The 23,116-nt window shown below is 35.8% G+C and overlaps 1 protein-coding gene across 1 annotated transcript in view; it reads right to left on the bottom strand.

Annotated features, from left to right (window-relative positions):
• Nucleotides 1-1,069: 1,069 nt before the first annotated feature.
• Nucleotides 1,070-23,116, bottom strand: part of LOC126176184 (MAP kinase-activating death domain protein) — a 545,775-nt gene continuing 523,728 nt past the window's right edge. Inside the window, exons 36-38 of the mRNA XM_049923326.1 lie at nt 22,697-22,769; nt 22,325-22,371; nt 1,070-5,984 (exon numbers count right to left, since the gene is read on the bottom strand). Coding sequence (XP_049779283.1) covers nt 5,838-5,984; nt 22,325-22,371; nt 22,697-22,769 — 267 coding nt within the window. The 3' untranslated portion in view covers nt 1,070-5,837. The remainder of the gene's footprint in view (nt 5,985-22,324; nt 22,372-22,696; nt 22,770-23,116) is intronic.

Below are 23,116 nucleotides of genomic sequence, written 5' to 3'. Positions count from 1 at the left end.
CAGAATTCCATGCACATTAACATGCCACTTCTGGGATGTGGGATGGCACGCCACCTCTGTATCAAACACACCTGTTGGATTAACAATGAGAGCTGGTATGCTGCCCAGCATGGATGTAGTTTATAGGCAGTTTCCCTGATCTGACAAGATGAATACTGGGCTGGTACCTACATCCTGCCTCAGTTAAATGATCTGCAAATATTTAGAAAATGTTGGCTTACTTTCACATAAGCCAGCAGTAGATGAAACAAGATGCAGTACACAAATTCAGTCCTTGTGGGCAAAGTGGTGGTGACAGAAGAACATCCTGCCACCTTTTACCACTAATGTTCCCCAATGGCAGAAGACTACACAGTGGCTTCTTGGCACTGTTTGGTCTTCTGGATCTGATCACACAGTTTACTTTTTTTATATTACAAAATGATGTCTAATATTCCAACAAGGTGGTGCTCTGTAAATAAAAGTATTAAAGAGCATTTCCCATTACATTTTTTCCATGGGGCCATGTAGTTTGCAATAGGGGTGATGTTTGCTCTTCACACCACCCTAGGCTATCCACTTGGACTGCTTTTTGTAGCAGTATTTGAAGTAGGAAGTCTATGCCACTGAACTCACACCTTGCAAGAGTTGTGAGGAGTTTGAGCTGCAGTGAAGTACAATCCAATAGAGATACATGGCATGACCGTGGATACTGGTCTGCAACTTGCAAAATTGTATTTGCAGATACAATGATTTTCAAATCAATCACATTATTTTCCAAGTCCAGCTGATATGATTAATGCTTTTTATGTGTTGTACACTATTTATGTGTTTTATTAAATGAAAGTAGTTCAAGTATATGGCTACAGAATTTGCCTTTTTAAATTGTCTAACCATTTCTTAAGGGCTCAATATACACTGTTACTTATGAGTGAATAAAATTTTTAAGTCAGATCCATTTTCCGTGAGAGAATACTTATAATTTAATGCATTACATGCAAGAGCATCTTTGAATCTAATGTACAACTATTAATTCAGTTTAGTGAAGTCAATGCACACACATGGTTTAATCACAACACTGAACAATAACTGTTGGAAAACATGCCTTTTATTTTCGAAAAATAGCATAATTCTAAAATGGGGAGTCAAACAATTAATACATGGTAATTTGATTCTAAATAAGATAACATGTGTTTCTTCAGGCTTTACGCCAAGATTAAATGTAATACTGGAATACATAATATATTTTATGGCTCTCCTTGGAAATGAGTAAAATCCATAACATTGGAAATTTTAGCCAAATTCTTATTCTGGTTGCTGCACAAATATGTAACTAAAATGTACACAACATGATTTTGAATGACTCACAAATGCATGCTATGGTTTCAAAGATTTCTTACAAACCTTGTATAAATTGTTATCTCATAAGGAAAACTAAATAAATTTTCTGGAGGAATTTCCAGTATTATGACATTAAGCATCACAGGCCATGTTCTTGTATACTGTCTTACAATAGTATTATTGGATCTGTCAATACAGTTACTTAACACGTCCTCTGTTACATTTTACATACATAAGGTGTAACATTTTTTAAGTCCTCATTATAACAGTCAAAGTTTACCTAGAAGCTTAAAATTTGAGGTGGGAAAATAAGTTGTAAGATAATTAATGTAACATGGTGGATAAGTTCACACTCATTGAATACAGCTGAAATTTAAAGAAATTTTTTTTTATCAAACAACCAGCATTATATTTCTGAAAACAAAATATTCTTCTCAAGACACTCTCTTTCCTTCGTTTTAGATACTTTCATTGATCCATAGTTCTGTGTGCAATATATTTACATGTAACATTTCCCTACCATGTCAATCTCTTGTTTTCTCTTTGATTCTTATTATCTCGTACACAAGGAACTTTTTCTTCAAAAACTAAATATTCAGTATTCAGTTTTCAGTATTCATCAGCAGTCAATGAGTGTAGAACTTCGTTTACCACAACACACAAAATTTGGTGAAGATCAGAAATTCAGATAAAGTAATGCCACTGAAATATTTTACATAAAGCAATGCTTCTACTAATGCTACAGAAGTCTAATCACAATACTAACAAAAAAGAAAATGTGACTGAACTTTGTCAGCATAGAAACATACAAACAATTAGTCCAGTACCAATATATTAAAATTCTAATTTCTGACAAAAACAAGTAACGGAAAGTAGTTCATTATTCATGTCATTCAAACATGCAATGCTATTTTACACTCACACTACTTTTGCACTTTAAACAGGAGGCACAACATTGAAGATATTACTTAACTGCAAAGCAGTACATCACCATGTACATCAGATGTATGTAACATTTCATACTGATTTTTATTTACAAAAAAAAATGAGGAAGCACCTCATACAGTACATTCAGAATGTTATCTGGAATGATATGAAACTCCTTACTGAAGTACAAATGGATTTAACAAATAATAAAGCATCAGTGCTAGAAACGTAGAAAATTACAATCTGTCTTAAAGCTACAAAAAATATTTCCTAATATGTTATATACATATTTACAAATCAAACTACTCACATTCTCAAGTACACACTACAGTACCACCGATGGTTCTTACATGTTTCCCAACACACACATTTCTACAAAAACTCTAAATTTAATATAAATATAACATTGTCTTGAGTTTCTTTATGGACATACACATTTTCTGTAACAATTGCAGGCACATATTACAATATCAATAGTGTTTGAAAAAATTGTGTTTGTGTGAGGATGAACAGCTTCAGAAAATAATACTTGCAGTAAATGAAGGTTTCTTTAGAAACCTGTGGTTTAAGATGTGGTTCAAACTAAATATGAGCTAAATATTTTAATCTGCGTATGAAGCAGATGGAACACCCATGGTAATGTGAGACGTACATTGATTGTTCAATTGGCATTCTGTCATATAATTAGAATATTGTTTCAATCAACTGACAGATGCAGGAGAAATATAACACATATGTAATACATCACCACATTCACAATTTGAGAAAGAGCCATCCAGTAAACAGCATTAAGAAGAACCTATAACATTTACATCTGCTGTCAATGCAGTTGTTTAATGTGAAGAAAATGTTTCCAGCAGAGAATTATTACTTGCAATTACTACAACTGACCACTGAAATTTGAAGCAAATCATGATACAAAAACACAATATTTTTTAAGGCAATACTGCAGCATTATCAGCACTCCAGTAGAGATACAAACTATTTTCTTTGAGAAATCAGGTAACATAACCCCATATTGCTTTTTATAGTGAGTTAAGGACATTTCAGAAAAGAAAAAATATAATTATAAGATTTCAGAAAAGGCATAATTTATTGGTATGGTATTATGTATAAAAAGTGTGCAATAAAAAATATAAAGTTGCCTACTACTTGAAAATGACAATAAAAATCAATAATTACTATTTCCACAAATAGTGGATCCCAGAAATATTTTTACTTTGTGAGAGATACTGCATTCTGTTTTTCTCGGGTTCCAACCAATTCTTATAGTTTGAGACTCACTGTTAATTATAGTTGCAGTTAAATCTGCCTATATGATTAGAGCCATATGACTAAAGCCCAATAATTCTGTTTAACGTTATTTAAGTACCTCACAACATTGCTTCTACAGCATCTGGCTGTATTGGCATGATTTTTGTTGCAATATATAATGCACATTAAGCTTCAAGAATTAGATGAATATCTGGGAAAAATAAATTAGTGATATAAAGAAAAATATTTTTGTTTAGATCATACACTTTTAAGGAAAGCATTTACAAAATGACACTTTTTCAGACAAAAAAGAAAAACCTTCATAGTACCACATGGCAACAAATGATGTGAGGAAGCACAAAAAGTAACATGTACTAAGTTTGTAAAATGGGGTATGCATCATGCACTGATTTTGTCATCATCCTGTTTTCTGTATCTCTCTTGACCCAGAATGCTTGTTTTGACTTCACTTCCTAAGTCTTGAATATCCTCACGTTCTACAGCTACATTACCTCTTTTGCCAATGCTCATTGGTAGTGTTAATATGACTTTTTAAGCATTTTATGTTTGCTATAACTCTGTAAGCTGAAGTTCATTTCTGTCTTCATTGAATTACTGCACCTTATATTTTGTTCAATAACCATAATCCATTTATAGTGGAAAGGGTTGTGCAACAAACAAAATTATGAAACAGAGCCATTTTCCCATTTGCCTGTCAAGACAAAGGAATTTTATGAACAGTATTAAAGACTGTCTATGGCATTTTGAGTTACACAACATCCATTTAAAGAAAAGAATGTAGTGCAAATTATAATTGTAGCACTAGTGGTCACTACCATGGTGTTCAAAATTGCTTACAAAGAACAGGCAAATGTGTAAACAATTTCTCATTTCCACACATTTATATTTTATTTAACATTAAACAGCTTCAAAATTTAAAACACATCTATGATCACCATTTGATTATTTTATCTCAACAACGAACTGCAGTTATTGCTTTTTATAATAATTATTGTAAAAATTCTGGAAAAACTATCTTTATATGACACAACAATTATTGGTGATACATACTGTAATTCTGGGAAGGAAAATTGTGGCTATAATATCCATCACACAGATCTATATATTGCAGTACAGTTCAATGACAACCAGATACACAAATCTTAAAATTTAGTTAATGGCAACATTGTATTTACAAAAATTAATATCACTCTGAGTCACAGTGAATTACAAAACAATGCAAACTGTCTCGTACAAAATTTCATAGCCTGTGTTTATTCATATACAACAGAATCTAACATTTCACCTGCATTTATGCAATAACACAACTATATTATTGCCTTGTCATATCTTCATAAAAATGCCATAGTAATTGTTTCATATATGGATTGCTTCAAGCACAGCTATCCCCACACCATTTTAACAGATACTGTCTCACACATATTACTGACATAAAAGAAGTTTTTCTGTCTTTAAATAATCACAAATCCCAAAACTTTGTTCACAAACAAACAACTCAAATGTGCAACCTACACAATGTCTCATATTTGTATTTACTTATGAATCAGTTTTACATTTCAGTAATTTCAGTGTTACATAACTGTATTCTTACATCATGATGTCTCTTGCAAGTAGCAAAATACTACACATGATTCTTAAATTGTTATGTGCAAGGGAAAAGAATCTGATCCATGAGGCATAACACAATTTTTCTAAAAAAAATAAGAAATAGAGAGAGAGAGATAGAGAGAGACAGATACCAAATTTGTGTTCATTAGAAAGAAATAATATATTGGGACTACATAACATATCATTAATATTCTATTTGGTGTTGTATTACTTGCACTTGGTATTTATTTTAAATACACTATTTGTCCCATAACATGCAGTGGACCCATAAATTATCCAAGTACATTTGTAAGAGGCTGATGGGTAAACTATGTGGACCAAAACTAAAGACCAAATGAAGTCAAATGAGAATTAGCATTTCACATTTGTTCTGGATAATGAAGCCCTTGTGCCATCAAAAGCTGTATGGGCACTAACTGATAAACATTGTTTTTTGCAAGAGAGTTCATATTCATGTAACACTGCATAGCTGTAAGTTACATGGTATTGAGAAAACAAAACTTATGCAATTTAAGAATTTAAATAAATAGTTACAACTACTTTTTCAAACTGAACATTCATTTCATTTTGCATAACCTGAACATTTCATACAAAATTTATACATAACTTGAACTTCTTATTTGTGTTATTAAGCTTCCAATATTAAACTGTAATAAAGCATAGTTTTGGAATCAATAAGAAACCAAGGTAAAATAGAAATCAGAACTTCAATGAAGGTGCTGCGGAGAGTGTGACGAGTGTTGTTGTGATGGAAGAGACACCCCATCTCCTTGGCTTTGCTGCAAATGCCTGTGTTCTTGTCCTGCTGCGACATACGAGAAAACACACAGCACCGAGTAGCAAATCTGATCTGACTGAAATAAGAGAAAAATCAGACAGTTAGTTTTATTTTGTTATGCACAATAAAGAAGCACAGATAATAAAGTTATTAAAGCAAAGATTTGCCATTTATAAAGTCTGGAACACAATGAACAAATAATAAAAGTATGAAATCTTTACAAGCACATTACACGCAAGTACAAAAACAAATCATTACTGGATATGAACTATGTTATTACACCTTCAATTCAGCAAAATCATTACTGTGTTACTGGATTAATATGCATTCAATATGCAGGAAAAAATCCCTATGTAGACTACTCAGTATTCAAACAGGGCCTGACTTGACATAAATATGAGCATACACATCTCTGTCCACACATATGTTGTCATCTCATAGGCAGATGTGTCTACTTTCTTCTCAATAATTTCTTGCAAGCTACTGTTAGAACATGTAATGTGTGTCAGTTCTGGTTACTGAGTCTGCAGAAGAGGCCCCCAGTCAAGGTTCTAAAGGAATCTATTCATGAGCACTGTTGAAATGTTTGGAATTTCCAGAACTGACTGAAGAAAGTTAGAGACACAGCTAAGGTTATAACCAGTGAGTTCAATCAATGTGAAAGTGATAAGAGATGCTTCGAGAGTCTACACAGAAATTATTGAAATAAAGACGACGTTGTTATTTCACAAGGCTGTTTGGTTATCTCTGGCTTAGAAAAATGTTACAAATGATTTTTAAGCTGTTATGTCCAAAGAAAGAGGATCTGATTCAAACTGCATAACACGGTTTAACTGAATGCTGCTCAAAAAACATTGAGAGATTTAATTATTCCCTATTCCATTCACAGACAGTATAGATGAGGCATGATTTATGATACTATGAAACTACTAAAGACTATTCAGTGAGTTATTGAGCATGTGTAAACGGACTGACATAAACATACATCTGTATCTGAGTTTATATATCAGAGCATTCACTCATCAGCCCCCCCCCCCCCCCCCACACACACACACACTCTATGTGTCTCTCTCTCTCTCGATCTCTATCTATCCATTTTTCTATCCCCTATATATTTTACAATCCCAGTTTTTCAACTTAATGCACAATTGTTCTGTTTTTTGTTCTTCGTTCTGCTATGCCTTCTGACTAAACTTATTACACTCTGTTTAGTCCACTGGTCTTTGAAAATGTTTTTATGTCCTTATATCTTTTACAGAAAGTTTATAAAGGCATTAAAAGCATTCACTTCAGTCTTCATGAATAACCTATCTACAAAGCATAAGTACATTTAAAAGTGCCTTATGTGGTGACATACAGTCATCTAGTGCGAAAGAGGAATATGACCAGACAAATATCCAATAGTGATGTCAAAAACTTCTTGTCATCTTTTTATCAACATAATGTTCACATTCATTTATTACTTTTGGGTCATTTATAAAAAGTACTGGATACCTTTTTTAACCATTTATTTGGCACTGTTGCTCTCAAGCAACATCAAATTTACATTGGCCTTATGGGACAACAAACACTTCCCAGTGCCTTTTACTGGCATTGTTGCCGCCCCGCAATGTTCCTTTACACACTGCGAAAGCCAGTTGTTGTAATAGTTCTAGGTTTTCCACACGAGATGGCAGTTTGTGCAGTGGTGTTACAGAGATCTCCTCGTGTGATCAACAGGGGTGTCTTATTTTGGTTCTGAAAGAGTGTATTTCAATAAATTGGCAGTAATCTTAGCAGATTTTCCTCAATAAATACCCAGACGTGAGTTTACAGCAGAAATATTTCAATCTAATGTTGTTTTGAATTACGTAAATAGTATAAAACTTTTATGTTGCCTGTGAGCAACATTGCACATAGTTGGGACATGTGCCATTAGTATATTACATATGCTTACAGCGTGACAGAGTAGACATTTTTATTTTCAGGGGCTTTTTAGCTATGGATTCCAGAATATTTTATGGAATTAAAAAAGCAACAGGAATAGTAGTTCCAATAGAAAACCAGGCTTTGTCTGATCTAAGCGAATCTGAAGACTCTGAACTCGAAGTTTTGACAGACTGCAGTGATGATGATCCAGACTATATTCCAGAGCGTCAATCTGAGTTCCATAACCTAGTTATACCAGAAACTGATTCTAATTCAAGAAGTGAAATCTCAGAAGCTGAACATTTGTAAGGACCTTCTGCAGTGAATCCTTCTAGTGCAAGTGCCAGTCAAGTGAAAAAGAAAATTACAAAAGGAGTCACTTACATGTGGGTAAAGGAAGATACAACTGCTAAGGCAGAAAGTGTCTCTCCTGTGTTTTCTGGTGAAGGCAATACACTACTGGGTTATTTCAGAAGATTTCTTTGATTCAGAACTAATTGACAAAATTGTGCAGGAAACTAACTTATACTCTGTGGAACAAACTACCATTTCAGTAAACACCAATATAAATGAAATGGAACAATTTTTCGGTGTTATGATATACATGGGTCTTGTTTCTGTGCCTTCATACACTGACTATTGGTTTCAGTCAATGAACTGTGAAAAAATCACCAGCATTTTCAGTTTGAAGCACTTTCAAAAACTCCACCGATACCTGCATTTTACGCACAATGAGAATGCAATGAACTCTTCTGACAGACTTTTCAAAATAAGACCTGTTCTTGAGTCAATTGTAAAGAACTGCCGTGAGCAGAAACAAGAGTCGGAATTTTCTATAGATGAGATGATGTTTCCATATAAAGATACAAGAGCAGGTAATTTGCGCCAATATATTCAAAACAAGCCACACAAGTGGGGTTTTAAGATTTTTGTTCGTGCTGGTGTGTCTGGAGTTTATGATTTTCTTCCCTATAGTGGCAAGGGGATGATAACTGATCTTGCTGATGACGAGAAAGTATTTGGAATTGGAGGACAAGTTGTGGTTACACTTTGCAAAAGTATTCCAAGAGATATTTCTCCCACAGTTTATTTTGACAATTTCTTTTGCAGCCTTGAACTTATAACATACTTTAAAAAAATCAAAGATTGAGTCCATGGGCACCATAAGGAAGAACCGAATAAAGAACTGTCTTCTACAATACGAGAAGCAGTTACTGAAACAAGGACGAGGAAGCTATGACTACAGGAAGGACAGTCACTCAGACCTCATTTTAGTAAGGTGGGCAGACAATAAAATTGTGACACTTACAAGCTCATTTTGTGGTGTCCAACCACTCTCAACAGTAAAACGATGAGACAGCAATGAAAAATGAAGAATTTATGTGCCCTTCCCTGTATTGTATGTCAGTGCAACAAGCATATGGGAGGAGCTGATCTTGCTGGTATGCTGATAGAGCTCTACAGAGTACCAATGAAAACTAGGCGTTGGTACATGAGATTGTTTGGATTTATGCTAGATCTGAGGGTTGTAAATGCCTGGCTGGTATTTCGAAGAGAATCTCTAGACAAGAAGACCTCATTGAAGTCATTCAGGGCAGATATTGCCAATGGTTTGATTTTTTCAGGGAAAAGGAAAGTAGGAAGGCCCTCAATAGACATAACACCACCACAAAAGAAGAGGAGGAAGCCAACAGCTCCGACTGTTACACAAGATGTCCGATTTGATAATATGGAGCATTGGCCTGTATATGGTCCCAAAGGTTGTTGTCATTATTGTCCATCTGGATATTCTATAGTCATGTGTTCAAAATGCAATCAAGTACTGTGCTTCGTTCCAAAGAGGAACTGTTTCCAAACATTCCATTGCAAGAAGAACTAGAAGGGAAAATGAAACAGTTCTATTACACAGCAGGAACGCATAAATGTGTGTATAAATTAAATTATTCATGTACTGGCAACCTTTTGCTTGAGGTTATTGGCAAACACTTTTTTTCTATAATATGTGTAAATGTGGCCTACTGCTGACAATGTTGCTTGTAAGCAACATTTCATAATTTTCATAATTTTTGTCAAAAATTTCTAAAACTGACTGAATTGTATTTCTTTAAGCATAATAAATAAATATAAGCACTGAATTTTTTTTTTGTTTTTATTTTCACCATTTGCCAAAGAAAGGGTTAATGATCTTTTCACCAATGAAAGTTAATATGCTTAGAAATATCTCCAAGAATAGTAAAAATGTGTTAATCAAAAGGGGTTAAGTTTGATGAATGCATAGACTGACAATGACACAAAGCATTCCAGAAAAAAGTCAAATGTAACTCATAGTTACATGTACATTTTAATCAAGAAAGCTCTTGCTTTATTGTACCACAAGGGGACTCTTTTTTAGACTTTGGACTGATTTCATTAATCGTCTGATCTTATGTCATAATTTATAAGCTATATGGGTATGACTTGACCATCCTTGAACATCATATTTCCTCTTGCACATTATCATTTGCAGTACCTACTTGCCCATGGAACGTTACACACAAACATGCAAATATTTCAGGAAATCCGTTATTGATCCCAAGTAAGTATCCATCTAGAAAATAAATTGTTTCATTTTGGCATCCTTCAGTTCACATTGGAATGCAGAAGGTAAAAGTGAGCTTGGTGACTCTACAGGTATAAAAAATGCTGGGTTGACAAAACTGTCTCAGCAAGTGCACATAGTTTTCGATGTTTATATGGGATACATAAAATGTGTTTTAGTAGTTTCTTGCAACAATTTTTTTAGTACTTCCATCAAAAATATTCTTGTAAGCAGATAAATGGGCCTCAGCTAGGGACCATAACTGAATTCACAAATATTTCTAAAGTTTTTAGAATAAAAGAGAAATCATGAATATGCATTTTAATTTCTTTACTATGGTTTATATTACATAGCAGAAGTTGCATTTTCTCTAGCAACTGCAGGAGCTTTCTCCGTTCAGTTATCTTAACGAGCAGAAATAAACTGAACATTAATGTTAAAATTTAACTGTTCCAGTTCTGTACTGCTACTACTATTACTACTACAACTACTAAAACTACTCCTATTCCTCCTCCTACAACTACTAATTATAATAACAAAAATTAGACAATTATAAAAATTGAAATACAACTGTGGTAGCCAGAACTACTTTTTTTATTTGAGATAACATTCACATAGCAAAAGCAGGAAAATAATTACTACTAGGGTAAGATTAAATAAGAGTGTAAACAATGCTAAACAGAAATGGAAAAAGTGAAATGGAAAAGAAACAACAGGAATGAGAACAAAGTCTGGGAAAAAAAGTATCCAAAAGATGGAAACAAGAGGCAAGAGGAAGGGGCAGAAAATATATGTTACATCATCGAATTGGAAGATGTTAGCACAGACTATATCAAGAGAGGTGGTTTACTATGCCAGTGATAAATAGAATATATAGTACCAGGAAAAAAAGAATGAAGACATCTGTCAAAATAAGTATAAAATATTCAGTAATATTCAGTTACATCTCACTCATTTCAGCTCACTTTGATGGAGATTCTCATGGTTTCTTTCCTTACTGTGTTAAAAAACACACACACACACAATAAAACAGCCAATTTCAAGGATACACCCTAGCAAACAATTTACTGTAGCATAAGAAATGCCCATTAGTGAGACAACTTGTTTAATTTATGTGCAGAGGGCTGAAAAATCAACAGGCAAATTTATACAAATCTACAATACATGAAAAAAAGTATTGTCCATGTTTTATAATTTCTCCCTGTTTCATTCATGCTTGTAACATGGAAAGATTGATGACTTATGTGTCTCTGTAGATGCAGTTATTAGACTAATTTTGCCTTCACAGTTCTATGGGACTGACAAATACAGGGATGAACATCCGTACAAGGTGGATCTGAAATTTTTGGTGAATGGTCTCATGAAATAAAGAAAACAAGAGTTACAAACAAAATATCTTTACCAGCCTTCAAAGTAATCACCATTAGCTACAACATATTTCTGGCATCAGTTGTAAAGCTATTGGAAACTGTCAGTAACACTTCTTGTGGTACTGTTCAAAGCAACGATGTCACATGTAGTTCAATATCTGCAGCACCTGCAAAAGTGTAAGACTTTCAGAGCTAATTTACGGTGGGGTAATAAAAATGAGTCTGCTGTTACCAAATCTGGAGAATAAGGAGGGTGTTGCATTAAACACGAAAGTTGAGCCTGCAGATAGTTGTTGTTGCGGAGAAATTTCCACTTTCCACTCCAGTAGAGTACCCACTAGATGCATTGCAGCAGCCATTTCAAAACTCCCTTACAACCTTCCATGTTGACTGTTTGACTGTCAGGTAGAAATTCATGATGGACCAAGCCCACATTCTCAAAAAAGGCGATCAATATCATCTTAAACTTTGATTTTGTCAGCCAACTAGTTTTGGGAGGTGGGTAAGATGATGAACACATGCCACTGAGTGTTTTTTGGTTGCCAGATCATATTGGTAATTACAGATCTCATCTTCTGTAATGATGGTTTCCAAAAACTGCAGATTCTGGTCAGATACGTCGACAAAATCTCCAGAAGTTTCCATCCAAATCTCCTTCTGTTCATCCATCAGCATGTGCTGATACAAACACGGCACAAATCTTATGCTTTTCAAATGTCCATAAACAATAGTGCTTACACTGACATTGCTTATCTTCACCTCTTCTGATATCATTCTCAACGTTCTCAAAGATCAGTCATCTACAAACATCTGTTGTACAGATTTGGTCTTGTCTGGGATTGTGTTTGCACATGATCAACTCAAATGTGGCTAACACTTAATACCTTCCTCTTCATCTCTAAAGCATTTAAACCACTTTACACATCCAGTATACCACTGGCGAGAATGTGAAGTCAAAATTCGACAGCCTGTTGTCTCTTGAAGTCACTGCCCATCCATCTTCTAGCACCTGATCTCCTCCATTCAGTATTACTAGGAAGCTTGTGGTACACTGCATTTATGTGGTCATACTAAGTCCGCAATTAATGTGCACTGTTTGTCAGGATAAAGTACAGTATATTTAAGTAAAAAAGGAATATACTTATTATATGGATACTTTGTTTCCTCTATCAGTATCAGCATTTTCTCCTCAATCTGCCATATTCCATCATTTATTTGAACAATTCATATAAAAGATATTAGTGAGTGTGAACTATTTATTAAATTTTCAGCAAACAACCTAAATGCTTTGGTGAATACATTGTATGAATACAGATTTAATATACTACAACAATATCCTCATGAGTAAACAAATCAAGCTGGAATCTTACACCTACACACAATACAGAATAATTTCAATTGCTGTTACAAGACTACGATTTTTTGAAAACATGCAAAAATTAGCAGGCCAGCTGCCCCTATTTTGGACACTTGAGGGCATTCTCAGGTGTGTTAATCACAGTTGACATGTTCCTGTTGGACACAGCTGACATGTTCCTGTTGAACTATTCTGCCCTTTGGCAATTATCACAGGCATCCTATTTCTCAGCAAAGAACATTCAAAGCATTGTGAAATTATGTGTCCATGCATGAACACACAGGTATTGGCACTGCTTAAACCCACCATTGGAAATTATGCTAATGTATGCTCTGACCTGGCACCATGAATGTTAGACAAGATTAAATGCCTCAACAGCCCTTCTCAATGTGGTCCACCCACAACAAACTATTGTAAAATCATGACACATGGTCTCCCACAAATCGCTACTGCTAATGAATGGCAACAGTTCCTATCATGTCTTCTGTCAGAGTACTGAGCTCACAATAGCACAGACCATGTGTCGACACTACAGTTCTGCCTATAGTCTTATGGCTAGATGGAGAGAACACTATAGACATTCAGGACATTTACTTTCTTTAAGCCCTTTGCCTAGTTTTATTCATTCCATTATAGACCATCTCCATTTCCAGGTAAAGATTCCTTTGTTTCTTGTCTGTAAAGCAGCTAATAATATAGCACAGGAAGACAGAGAGATTAAAGGCCAGATACATGATTTTAAAAAAAAAACTCTTTCTGTTTCTTGTAAAAATAATTTACTTGCTTTAGTGAGGTGAGGACAATATCCTGAAACAGTAACAACTGAGTTCAATGTTATCAGTACCCATCATCACTCTTCATTGGTCATTATAACTGGTACAATTTCCTTTCAAACTGATTTTCAATACTTCATGTTTACAGTGTAAGATGAAACAAAATTTTTACACACATTCACTGGTCATACTTAGTTGGCTTGATTAATTTATTTTGACTTTTTCCATTAGTGCATCCATATAATCCCCCATAAAAAATACACTGTCTGACATAAAAATTAAGCATCCAGAAGGGGAGAAGTAAATGAAACTTCATGGTTTGAGAGGGTATGTGATGTTATTTCAGTCATACAAAATTGAGACAAATTTTTACAAAGAACTTGGCAGTATCAGTTATCAGTACCACCTGTGGATGTACCCCCTCTGGTCTGGATGCATGCACTGATTCAATTGGGAAGAGTGCCATAAGTTTGTTATATTCTTTCCTGAGGCAAGCTGACCCACAAACTTTTAACTGGTTGTTGACATCTTGGATACTGGCACTGGGATGGAGTTAACATCTGAGCTGGTTCCACACATGTTCTATGGGAGAGATCTGCGAATCTTGCTGGGCATGTAAACATCTCAACATCACACAGACATTTCATAGAGAATACTCCACATGTGGATGAGCAACTGTGTGTTGAAAAATGATACTGCAATACTGTTGCACGCGAGGTAATACCTGAGTTTGCAAGATGTCCATGACATACCCTTGAGCCATCACAGTTCTCTCAATCACTACCATCCATTATCTGAAATCACACCCAATGATTCCTCAAATCGCGATTCCAGGAGTAACACTGCAATGCCTTTCCAAAACATTGCAAGAATGAACCTCTCGAGATCACCACCATGGCGCCAATGAAAGTCATCCAGTGTCTTGCAGAACCATGACACATTGCTGCATACAGTGCAATGCCAGTCATCAGCAGCCCACACTTCTCAGTCATGGCACCACTCCAAATGCAGCCATTTGTGTTGTGGTGTTAATGTCAGCCTATACACGGGATGGTAATTTGTAAAGAGGCTACTGCTAGTCTCCTTGGTGAAGGATGACAATGTATGTTACAGTGGCTTCATTATTTGTTCTTGGATGGAAAGTGCAGATGTGAAGGATTATAATGTGTTCAGTACATGATATGGCAAACCTCCTTTGTACTGGGGAGACATGGTCGAATGAAACCTCAACGATGAGTAGAGTCTGTTCTCACTTTCCCAAGAAGTCCAACATTGGGCTGCTGTCACATCAAAATGCTCCAAAAATCTGGATATCACACAATTAGACCAACCTCCATATAAGGCCTGCAACAAGGCCCTTTACAGACTCTGTCAGGTGCTGATAATGCTGTCTCACATGAAATACCGCATCACCGTGTCCTTCACAATGATCAATCAACACCTGCCAATGTTCATGACCCTTATATACACTACCAGTCCTGGTAACAGCACTAAACATGGACAACACTAATGCACTCTGGTGGTCACTACCTCTCACAGAGAATTGCAACTTTAGTCATTCACATACTCTCTGATAGTGTATACGTGTGCAAAGTTACATCGACATGTGACAAGGTCTTTTGGGTACTTAACTTTCTTTTGTCAGGTGTCTACAGAGATCATACTAACTAAAATAAACATAAGTTACATTCTGCACTAAAATACAACAGTTAATTTCAGTGAAATGGGTTTCAGGAGTGTAATGAGAAAGGTTGTGTTGGAATTTACAAAACTCTTAGAGAAGACTAATCTCATATGGCACAAAGACTTATATATTCCAGACAAGAACAGTACTGGTGATGAGAGAAAGATTTCTCCAATATTTATGCAGAAACATAAAAAAGGGTGACAGTATGAGCATTTGGATAAATAATAAATGTCATCAAAGGACAGCTGCAAACAATGAATGTGATGACAAGGTAGTCTTTGCATTAACTAAGATGCGTAACATAACAGTATATATTGAAATTTAATTGGGTAGATAAAAAGTCTACTCACCAAGCGATAGCAGAACACACACATAAAAGAAGGTTATAATTAGGCAAGCTTTTGGAGTCAGTGGCTCCATTCTTCAGGCAGAAGGGTTGAAGGGGAAGGAAGAAGGGTGAAGGAAAATGACTGGAGAGGTCTAGAAAAAGGGGTAGATTTCAGGAACGTTACCCAGAACTGCAGGTCAGGGGAGACTTACTGGATGGGATGAGAAGGAAAGACTGATTGTTAGGGACTGCATCAATGTATCAATCACTCACTTCGACAAGACCATGACAGCATGGAGTTTTCTTGTTTGGGTAAGCAAATAAAAGTGTCATTAATAAAGATATTCAGCATCTTTGGCTGGAATTTAATGGTATTGTCCAAGATGTGCTAGAGAAGTATGCCTAGAAAAAATATAGGGGAAGGAATTGATCCACCTTGGTTCATCAAATATATTAGGAAGTTGTTGAGAAAGCAGAGAATTTTGCACAGTTGTTTTAAACATAGTCATTGCCCTGCTGACAAACAGAAATTATGCGAAATGAAAGCAGCTGTCAGAAGGACAATGAGAGATTCTTTTAACGAATTTGAAAGCAATATTTTATCTGCAGATTCTAAAAATAACCCCAAAAAATTTTGGTCATACGTAAAATCTATGAATGCTACAAATAATTCAGTACGTTCTCTTGCTGACAGTACATGTAATGTAACTGATGATGATAAACAGAAGACCAAATATCTAAATCTAGCTTACAAAAACTTGTTTACGGTAGAGGACTGCAGCGCGATTCCCCCTTTCAATTATCGAACAAATGTAAGGATTGCTGACATACTGTTTCGTGTATCTGGGATTGTAAAAGAGTTAAGATCCTTATACGCCAGGAAGGCATCTGGCACAGACAGTATCCCCGTAAGATTATATGTTGAATATCCTACAAATACAGCACCATACTTATCCATCATCTACCAAGAACATTGGAACAGCAGAAAGTTCCATGGAACTGGAAGAAGGCCCAGGCCATAGCAATCTATTAAAAGGGTAGAAATTCGAATGCACATAATCACCAGCCAATTTCACTGACATCAGTTTGTTGTAGAATCCTGAAACATATTTTGTGTTCAGACATAATGACCTTCCTAGACTCTGAGAAGCTCTTCTGCAGAAACCAGCATGGTTTTAGGAAACAGTGGTCATGCGAGATACAGCTGGCCCCCGTTGTGCATGATATACAACAGGCTCTAGATACTGGCTCCCAGGTTGATGCCACATTTCTTGACTTTCGAAAGGCATTTGACTCAGTTCCACACTGTCGCTTGCTACAAAAAGTGGGCGCTTACGGTCTATCTGATGACATATGCAGTTGGATAGAAAGTTTTCTAACAGACAGGGAGCAGTATGTTGTCCTGAATGGGGTGACTTCAACAGAAACAAGCGTAGCTTCAGGTGTGCCCCAGGGCAGCGTAATAGGTCCACTGCTTTCTACGATTTACATAAACGATCTGGTTGATGGTATAGACAGCAGCATTAGACTGTTTGCCGATGATGCTGTAGTCTACAGGAAAGTAGTATCACACAAAAGTTGTGAACAAATCAATGAAGATTTGCAGAAAATAAATGTGTGGTGTAATGACTGGCAGTTATCTCCCAATATTAGTAAGTTTAACCTACTGCGTATAACAAAGCGAAAATCCCCATTAATGTACGAGTACAAAATAAATGCCCAGTCTTTGGAAGCAGTAACATCCATCAAGTATCTGGGTGTGACTATTTGAAATGATCTCAAATGGAATGATCAGATTACACAAGTAACGGGTAATGCAAACTCTAGATTGTGGATTATTGGTAGAATCTTGAAGCGAAGCTGTCCTTCAACAAAGGAAATAACTTACAATACATTAGTTTGTCCAGTCTTGGAGTACTGTTTGTCTGTATGGGACTCTTACCAGTTGGGTCCGATTCTAAAGATTGAGAAGGTCCAAAGAAGAGCGCCAAGATTCGTGACTGGTACATTTAGCCATTGTGAGAGTGTTACAAATCTCATAGAAAGTTTAAAGTGGGACACACTTGCAGATAGACAGAGCGCTAAACCGAAGGGTCTGCTCACTAAATTCTGAAATCCAATCTTCACTGAGGATGTAGAACACATATTATTACCACCAACTTTCAAATCACGCAATGATCACCATTCAAAGATAAGGGAAATTAGAGCTCGTACTGAGGCATTCAGACAGTTGTTTTTCCCTCGCGCTATCGGCAAATGGAACAGGGGGGGGGGGGGGGGGGGATGGGGGGATATGACTTTGGCGCTAATTGTGCCCTCTGCCACACACCACTTGGTGTCTAGCGGAGTATATATGTATATGTAGATGTAGATGTAGACTTCCTAAAATCATGCCCTGATATGAGATCCATTGTATCTGAAATTTGGCCCACCACATTTAGAATAGCTCTTCGTCACCCTCCCAATCTCTGCATTATTCTTGTCAGACACTATGCTCCTTCTGCACCCATCTGCCTACCCTATGGCTCCTACCCCTGTGACCTTCCTGCTGCAAGACTTGCCCTATGCACCCTCCTGCCACCACCTATAACAGCCCTGTAACTGGCTAAACATATACTATCAAAGATAGATCCATCTGTGAAACAACACGTATCATATATCAGCTATTATTTAAACACCGTTTGGCCTTTCACATCAGCACGACTACCACCAACTTATCAATTGGAATGAATGGGCATAGGCAGAGGGTGTATACTGGCAACAAGCAATATCCTGTTACAGAGCATGTTCTACAACATGACAAAGTGACCTCATTGCCTGTTTCACCAAATGCACTATATGGAATCTTCCCCAAGACACCAGTTTCTCAGAACTCTGCGGTTGGAAACTAGCACTACAACTGTCCTTGGTTCTCACCACCCACCTGGTCTTAATTGACATTAATTTCTTCTGTCTCAGCATTTCTTCACAGTCACTACTCTTTCCTTCACTTTGTTTCAGTTTTCTCCATCTTACATTCACTTATCTATATATATTTTTCACCACTGCCCCCTCCCACCTCCATTACATACAATGCACTTAGCTTTTCACTTTTATTAACTCCACCACTGCCCCCTCCCACCTCCATTACATACAATGCACTTAGCTTTTCACTTTTATTAACTCATGCATGACGTTTACACAGTAAATTCTGTCTGGCATATTACCCTTTCTTCCAGTGTTCATATCTCGTCCAATGCAGTCCCCAGCAATCAGTCTTTCCTTCTCATCCCTTCTAGTAAGTCTCCCATGACCCGCACTTCTAGGTGATTTTCCCAAAATCTACCCCTTTTCCTAGACCTCTTCAGGCCTTTTCCTTCACTGCACTTCCTTCCCCTTCAACCCTTCTGCCAGAAGAAGGAGCCACTGACTTTGAAAGCTTGCCTAATTATAACCTTCTTTTATGTGTGTGTTCTGCTGCCGCTAGGTGGGTAGATTTTTTTTCCATCCAATTAAATTAATTTGTCAAAACTTGACAGTTTTTGTTAGCATACATTGAAAGAAATGTCTGAATAATATAAATGGGAATATCTAATGAAAGATCAGTTACATCCATCAGTGACCAACATTCCGATTTTTAACAAATGTAACGTGAAGTTGGGGTGACCAGATTTCCAAAATCAACATATGGAATCCAGCTAAAAGCTAAAATGAATATATGTTTTGTGGAAACTTTCATTAATGCTGTGTCTAGATAGTAGATTTGTGTTGATTTATGGTGCACCTACATGTATCATTGTACCTTTTTCTTTAAATTCACACTAACAAAAAACAAATTACTTGCATTATTAATCAAGTTAATATTTTATTGTTTTGTTCATGTCACATGAAAACACAATCTATCACTTTAATATAATGACATCTTTAACTAGGAATGGAAATGATTATTATTTACCTAGGTTATTTATTTCTCACTGTCAACTGGCCTGGAAGTTTTGCTGTGGGTAGTTCCTGACAAATCTTTTTTATTATATTTTGTAGAAGAATATGTCATTCAGGAGTTTGATAGTTTCAACACACTTTTATAAAAACCAACAACTGAAGTATCCTGAAATTGTTTCCTTGAGTTTCCACATTAAAATTATTCTTTTCATCAGTCCATAAAGCATTTGTAACAGGAACATTCTTTCTGCAGCACCATTAGTGCCAGGTAGAGCTAGCACAAACACAGTAATGGGTTACAGTTTCTTGCGTCAGATATCTTGAGATACAAGAAAGTTGAAAGTGGTAGGTATAATCCAGTTTGGCTTAATCAAAGAGTGCATTTTCTTTAGCATATGACCACATTTGGTTATCCTACATGTTACTTGAAAACATGCTACTTCAAAACATATGGGACGAGTGATGAAGAGCAGGACAATATACATTCCATATGTATTTTGTCAGGACAATGGGATACTTAAGCTAAGTAAGGAACAATCCTGAAAATATAGGATGTCTGGTCACCTTATGTGAAGCGATGTAAGTTCTTTATTGAAATTGACATCACCATATGTGATGCTAGATTAAGAGTAGTATCAGAATATGAGTAGAATCTGCTAAATCTTGTCTTGTTCAGGAGAGAATGGTTGATCTGGCACTCTTTAGAGGACTGGATTTCTTGCTCACATGTTCATTACTGTCAAGTAGTCCAGTTGCCAATCATTTTGTGGCTTTATTCATAAAATGGGTATTACTCATTTCTGAGTCATCATAAAGGGTGTTAAGTGCATAGGCCAAGGCGAGCATGATCACATAATATGATGAATAGATTCAAATGCTATTTGACAATCTCAGCTGGTGTAAGTACGGTATCTCAGACAAACTTCAGTATCATGTCAGAAACATGGAAAACCTTATTGCACCCAGGTTTATTGAAGTGCTGGAATCAATGTAAGAAGAAGAAAAATCTGTAACTTTACTTGGGTTAAGATGCACAGTATAGTGGATGGGCTTTGGTGGGATGAGGAAACACTGGTTAATTTTTTGGATGGTTCTTCCTTTGCTAGTGTCCTGCAGAAGCAGTGTAAATGACTGACTGAGAACACAAGTACAGATAACAGACAGGCACTGTTTAGAGGCATCATAGAATGCTGGCAATAGGGGTGGGAGAATGCAACTAGACACAAAGGGAAGAACTAAAAAAAAAAAAATAAAAAAAAAAAAATAAAAAAAATCGTCCAATGCTCTCAGCCTGTGAAAAACCTTACACGTTGTCTCTATGCACCATGTTTCTTCAATAATTCGTCTTAAAATAGGCATATTTGGCAAAATCTGTAGAAATTTGGATAATAAAGATTATGTTTTCTTTCAGTGCCCCAAACGACATGAATTTATGGGAGTCATACACAAACTTGTGAAGCATGGCCATCAATTTTCAATATATATTACAGGATCTGTTAGTAAAGCAGAATCAGAGAATGTACAATGCACTCCTCAAGCATATTGCCACTGCAGACATTGATACCTAACACCACCATAATGAATGAAGAAAGTACCTTCATAAATTTTAATTTACATTAAGGAGAGTCTTGACTGTACTGTTTAGTTAATTCATTAACATGTCTTTAATTTGTGTGTGTGTGTGTGTGTGTGTGTGTGTGTGTGTGTGTGTTGTATCTGTCTCTGTGTGCATGCACACACACACACCCACATTGTTCATCAAATCTTTGTATTGCCTGTATGAATAAGCTAAAGGCAATAACTAAACTAATACACGAAAAATTCATGCTCAAAGTAATTAAAGCATTTAGATGTCTCCTTTCTTTCACTCCCTTCTTTCATTTCACATTTTTCTCAAGTCATATGTGACATTCTAATTTGCCTTAACATTTGGTATTTTTCCACATAAGCATTTTTAAAATATTGTATTATTCAATAAATGTATTTTTGATCATGTTTAATTGACACTTGAGCAAACCAATTGGAAATACAGTAATTAATGGAATACCAGTGCCTTATATTGTGGTTTTTTCTTCTCCCCCCCCCCCCTCCCCCCCCCCCCCCCCCCAACCTGATTAATATATACGAAAATAAAAATTCTTTGAAATTAATGCAAGGAGAAACAGAAACTATGCAAAATAATTCAAAATATAATACATTCAAACAGAAAGTGCTAGTGCTTATAAACAACTAAAACAGAAAAGCTTACGACAATGAGAGAGCAGTTTCATATATCATGCGAGGGGTCGTTCCGAGAGCAGCATGCTTTGTGCAACCTTTACAGATATCACACGATGGACAGCCAGGTTCAATTCACTATCCTAGAATCAGAATGAAAAGTCTAAAATGTAAACTAAACACAAATAAGGAAGTCAAGGTCAGTAAGTCAGATTAATAAAAAGAGACTAAATCAAAGTATACATGTTGTTGTTGCAAGAATATTTTTGTCACTTACCATTGAAGACTTGTACCTCCTCTGTATCACCTGTCTTGTCTTGGGGTCTGTGAATCGAAGAGAGCAAACAAATGACTTATTATGTAAGCTATTACAATGTATTAAAGAACATAAATGATATTTTTACCAACAAAATCAGCACATGCTGTCAACATAGAGTGAAAACAGGTATGATGATTATCCATAACACACATGAAATAACAGAGTCCTTGAAAAAATTAATCAATATTCCAAATACACAGTTGTTTTTGATACACAAGCAGGAAGAATAGCAGTATTTAACATGATGAAAAAACATAGTAATCGGCACATGTTTTTGAAATGGCAAGCAAAGCCAGTCTTTTGGATGTTTCTACAACTTAATGCACTTACTATATTCTTCCAAGACGAAGATTCCACCTTTCTGAGTGAAGCATTTGCGAATGTGATCCAACCGTACAAAGAACTGGATAGGAGAAAAAGAGAGGAAGATCAGTTTATTGCAAGAAACAGTCTTAATCAGTAGCAACTTTAGATGGTGCAAGCAAAAGACAAATTATTAGTCCACAGTATGATAAAATGAAGTAGTTATTGAACCACATAATGAGCTACATGTGTATAGATTCACTGTAACAAACTCTAGAGCATTTAGCCATGTGACCTAACACATTTTCTGTTATGATACGAACTACTGATATTGACTATCTCTAGTCAGATATAACAGATAATTTGTAGAGTGTAATAAATGCAGAGTACTGTACTTAGGGATTTATCCAAGAATGTGTGTTTATGTAATTTAGTAAACAACAATTA

This window comes from Schistocerca cancellata, chromosome 3 (genome assembly GCF_023864275.1).
Source record: "Schistocerca cancellata isolate TAMUIC-IGC-003103 chromosome 3, iqSchCanc2.1, whole genome shotgun sequence".
NCBI classification, from domain to species: Eukaryota; Metazoa; Arthropoda; class Insecta; order Orthoptera; family Acrididae; genus Schistocerca; species Schistocerca cancellata.
The sequence above is the reverse complement of the archived record's forward strand: the minus strand, read 5'-3'. Positions and strand labels throughout refer to the sequence as shown.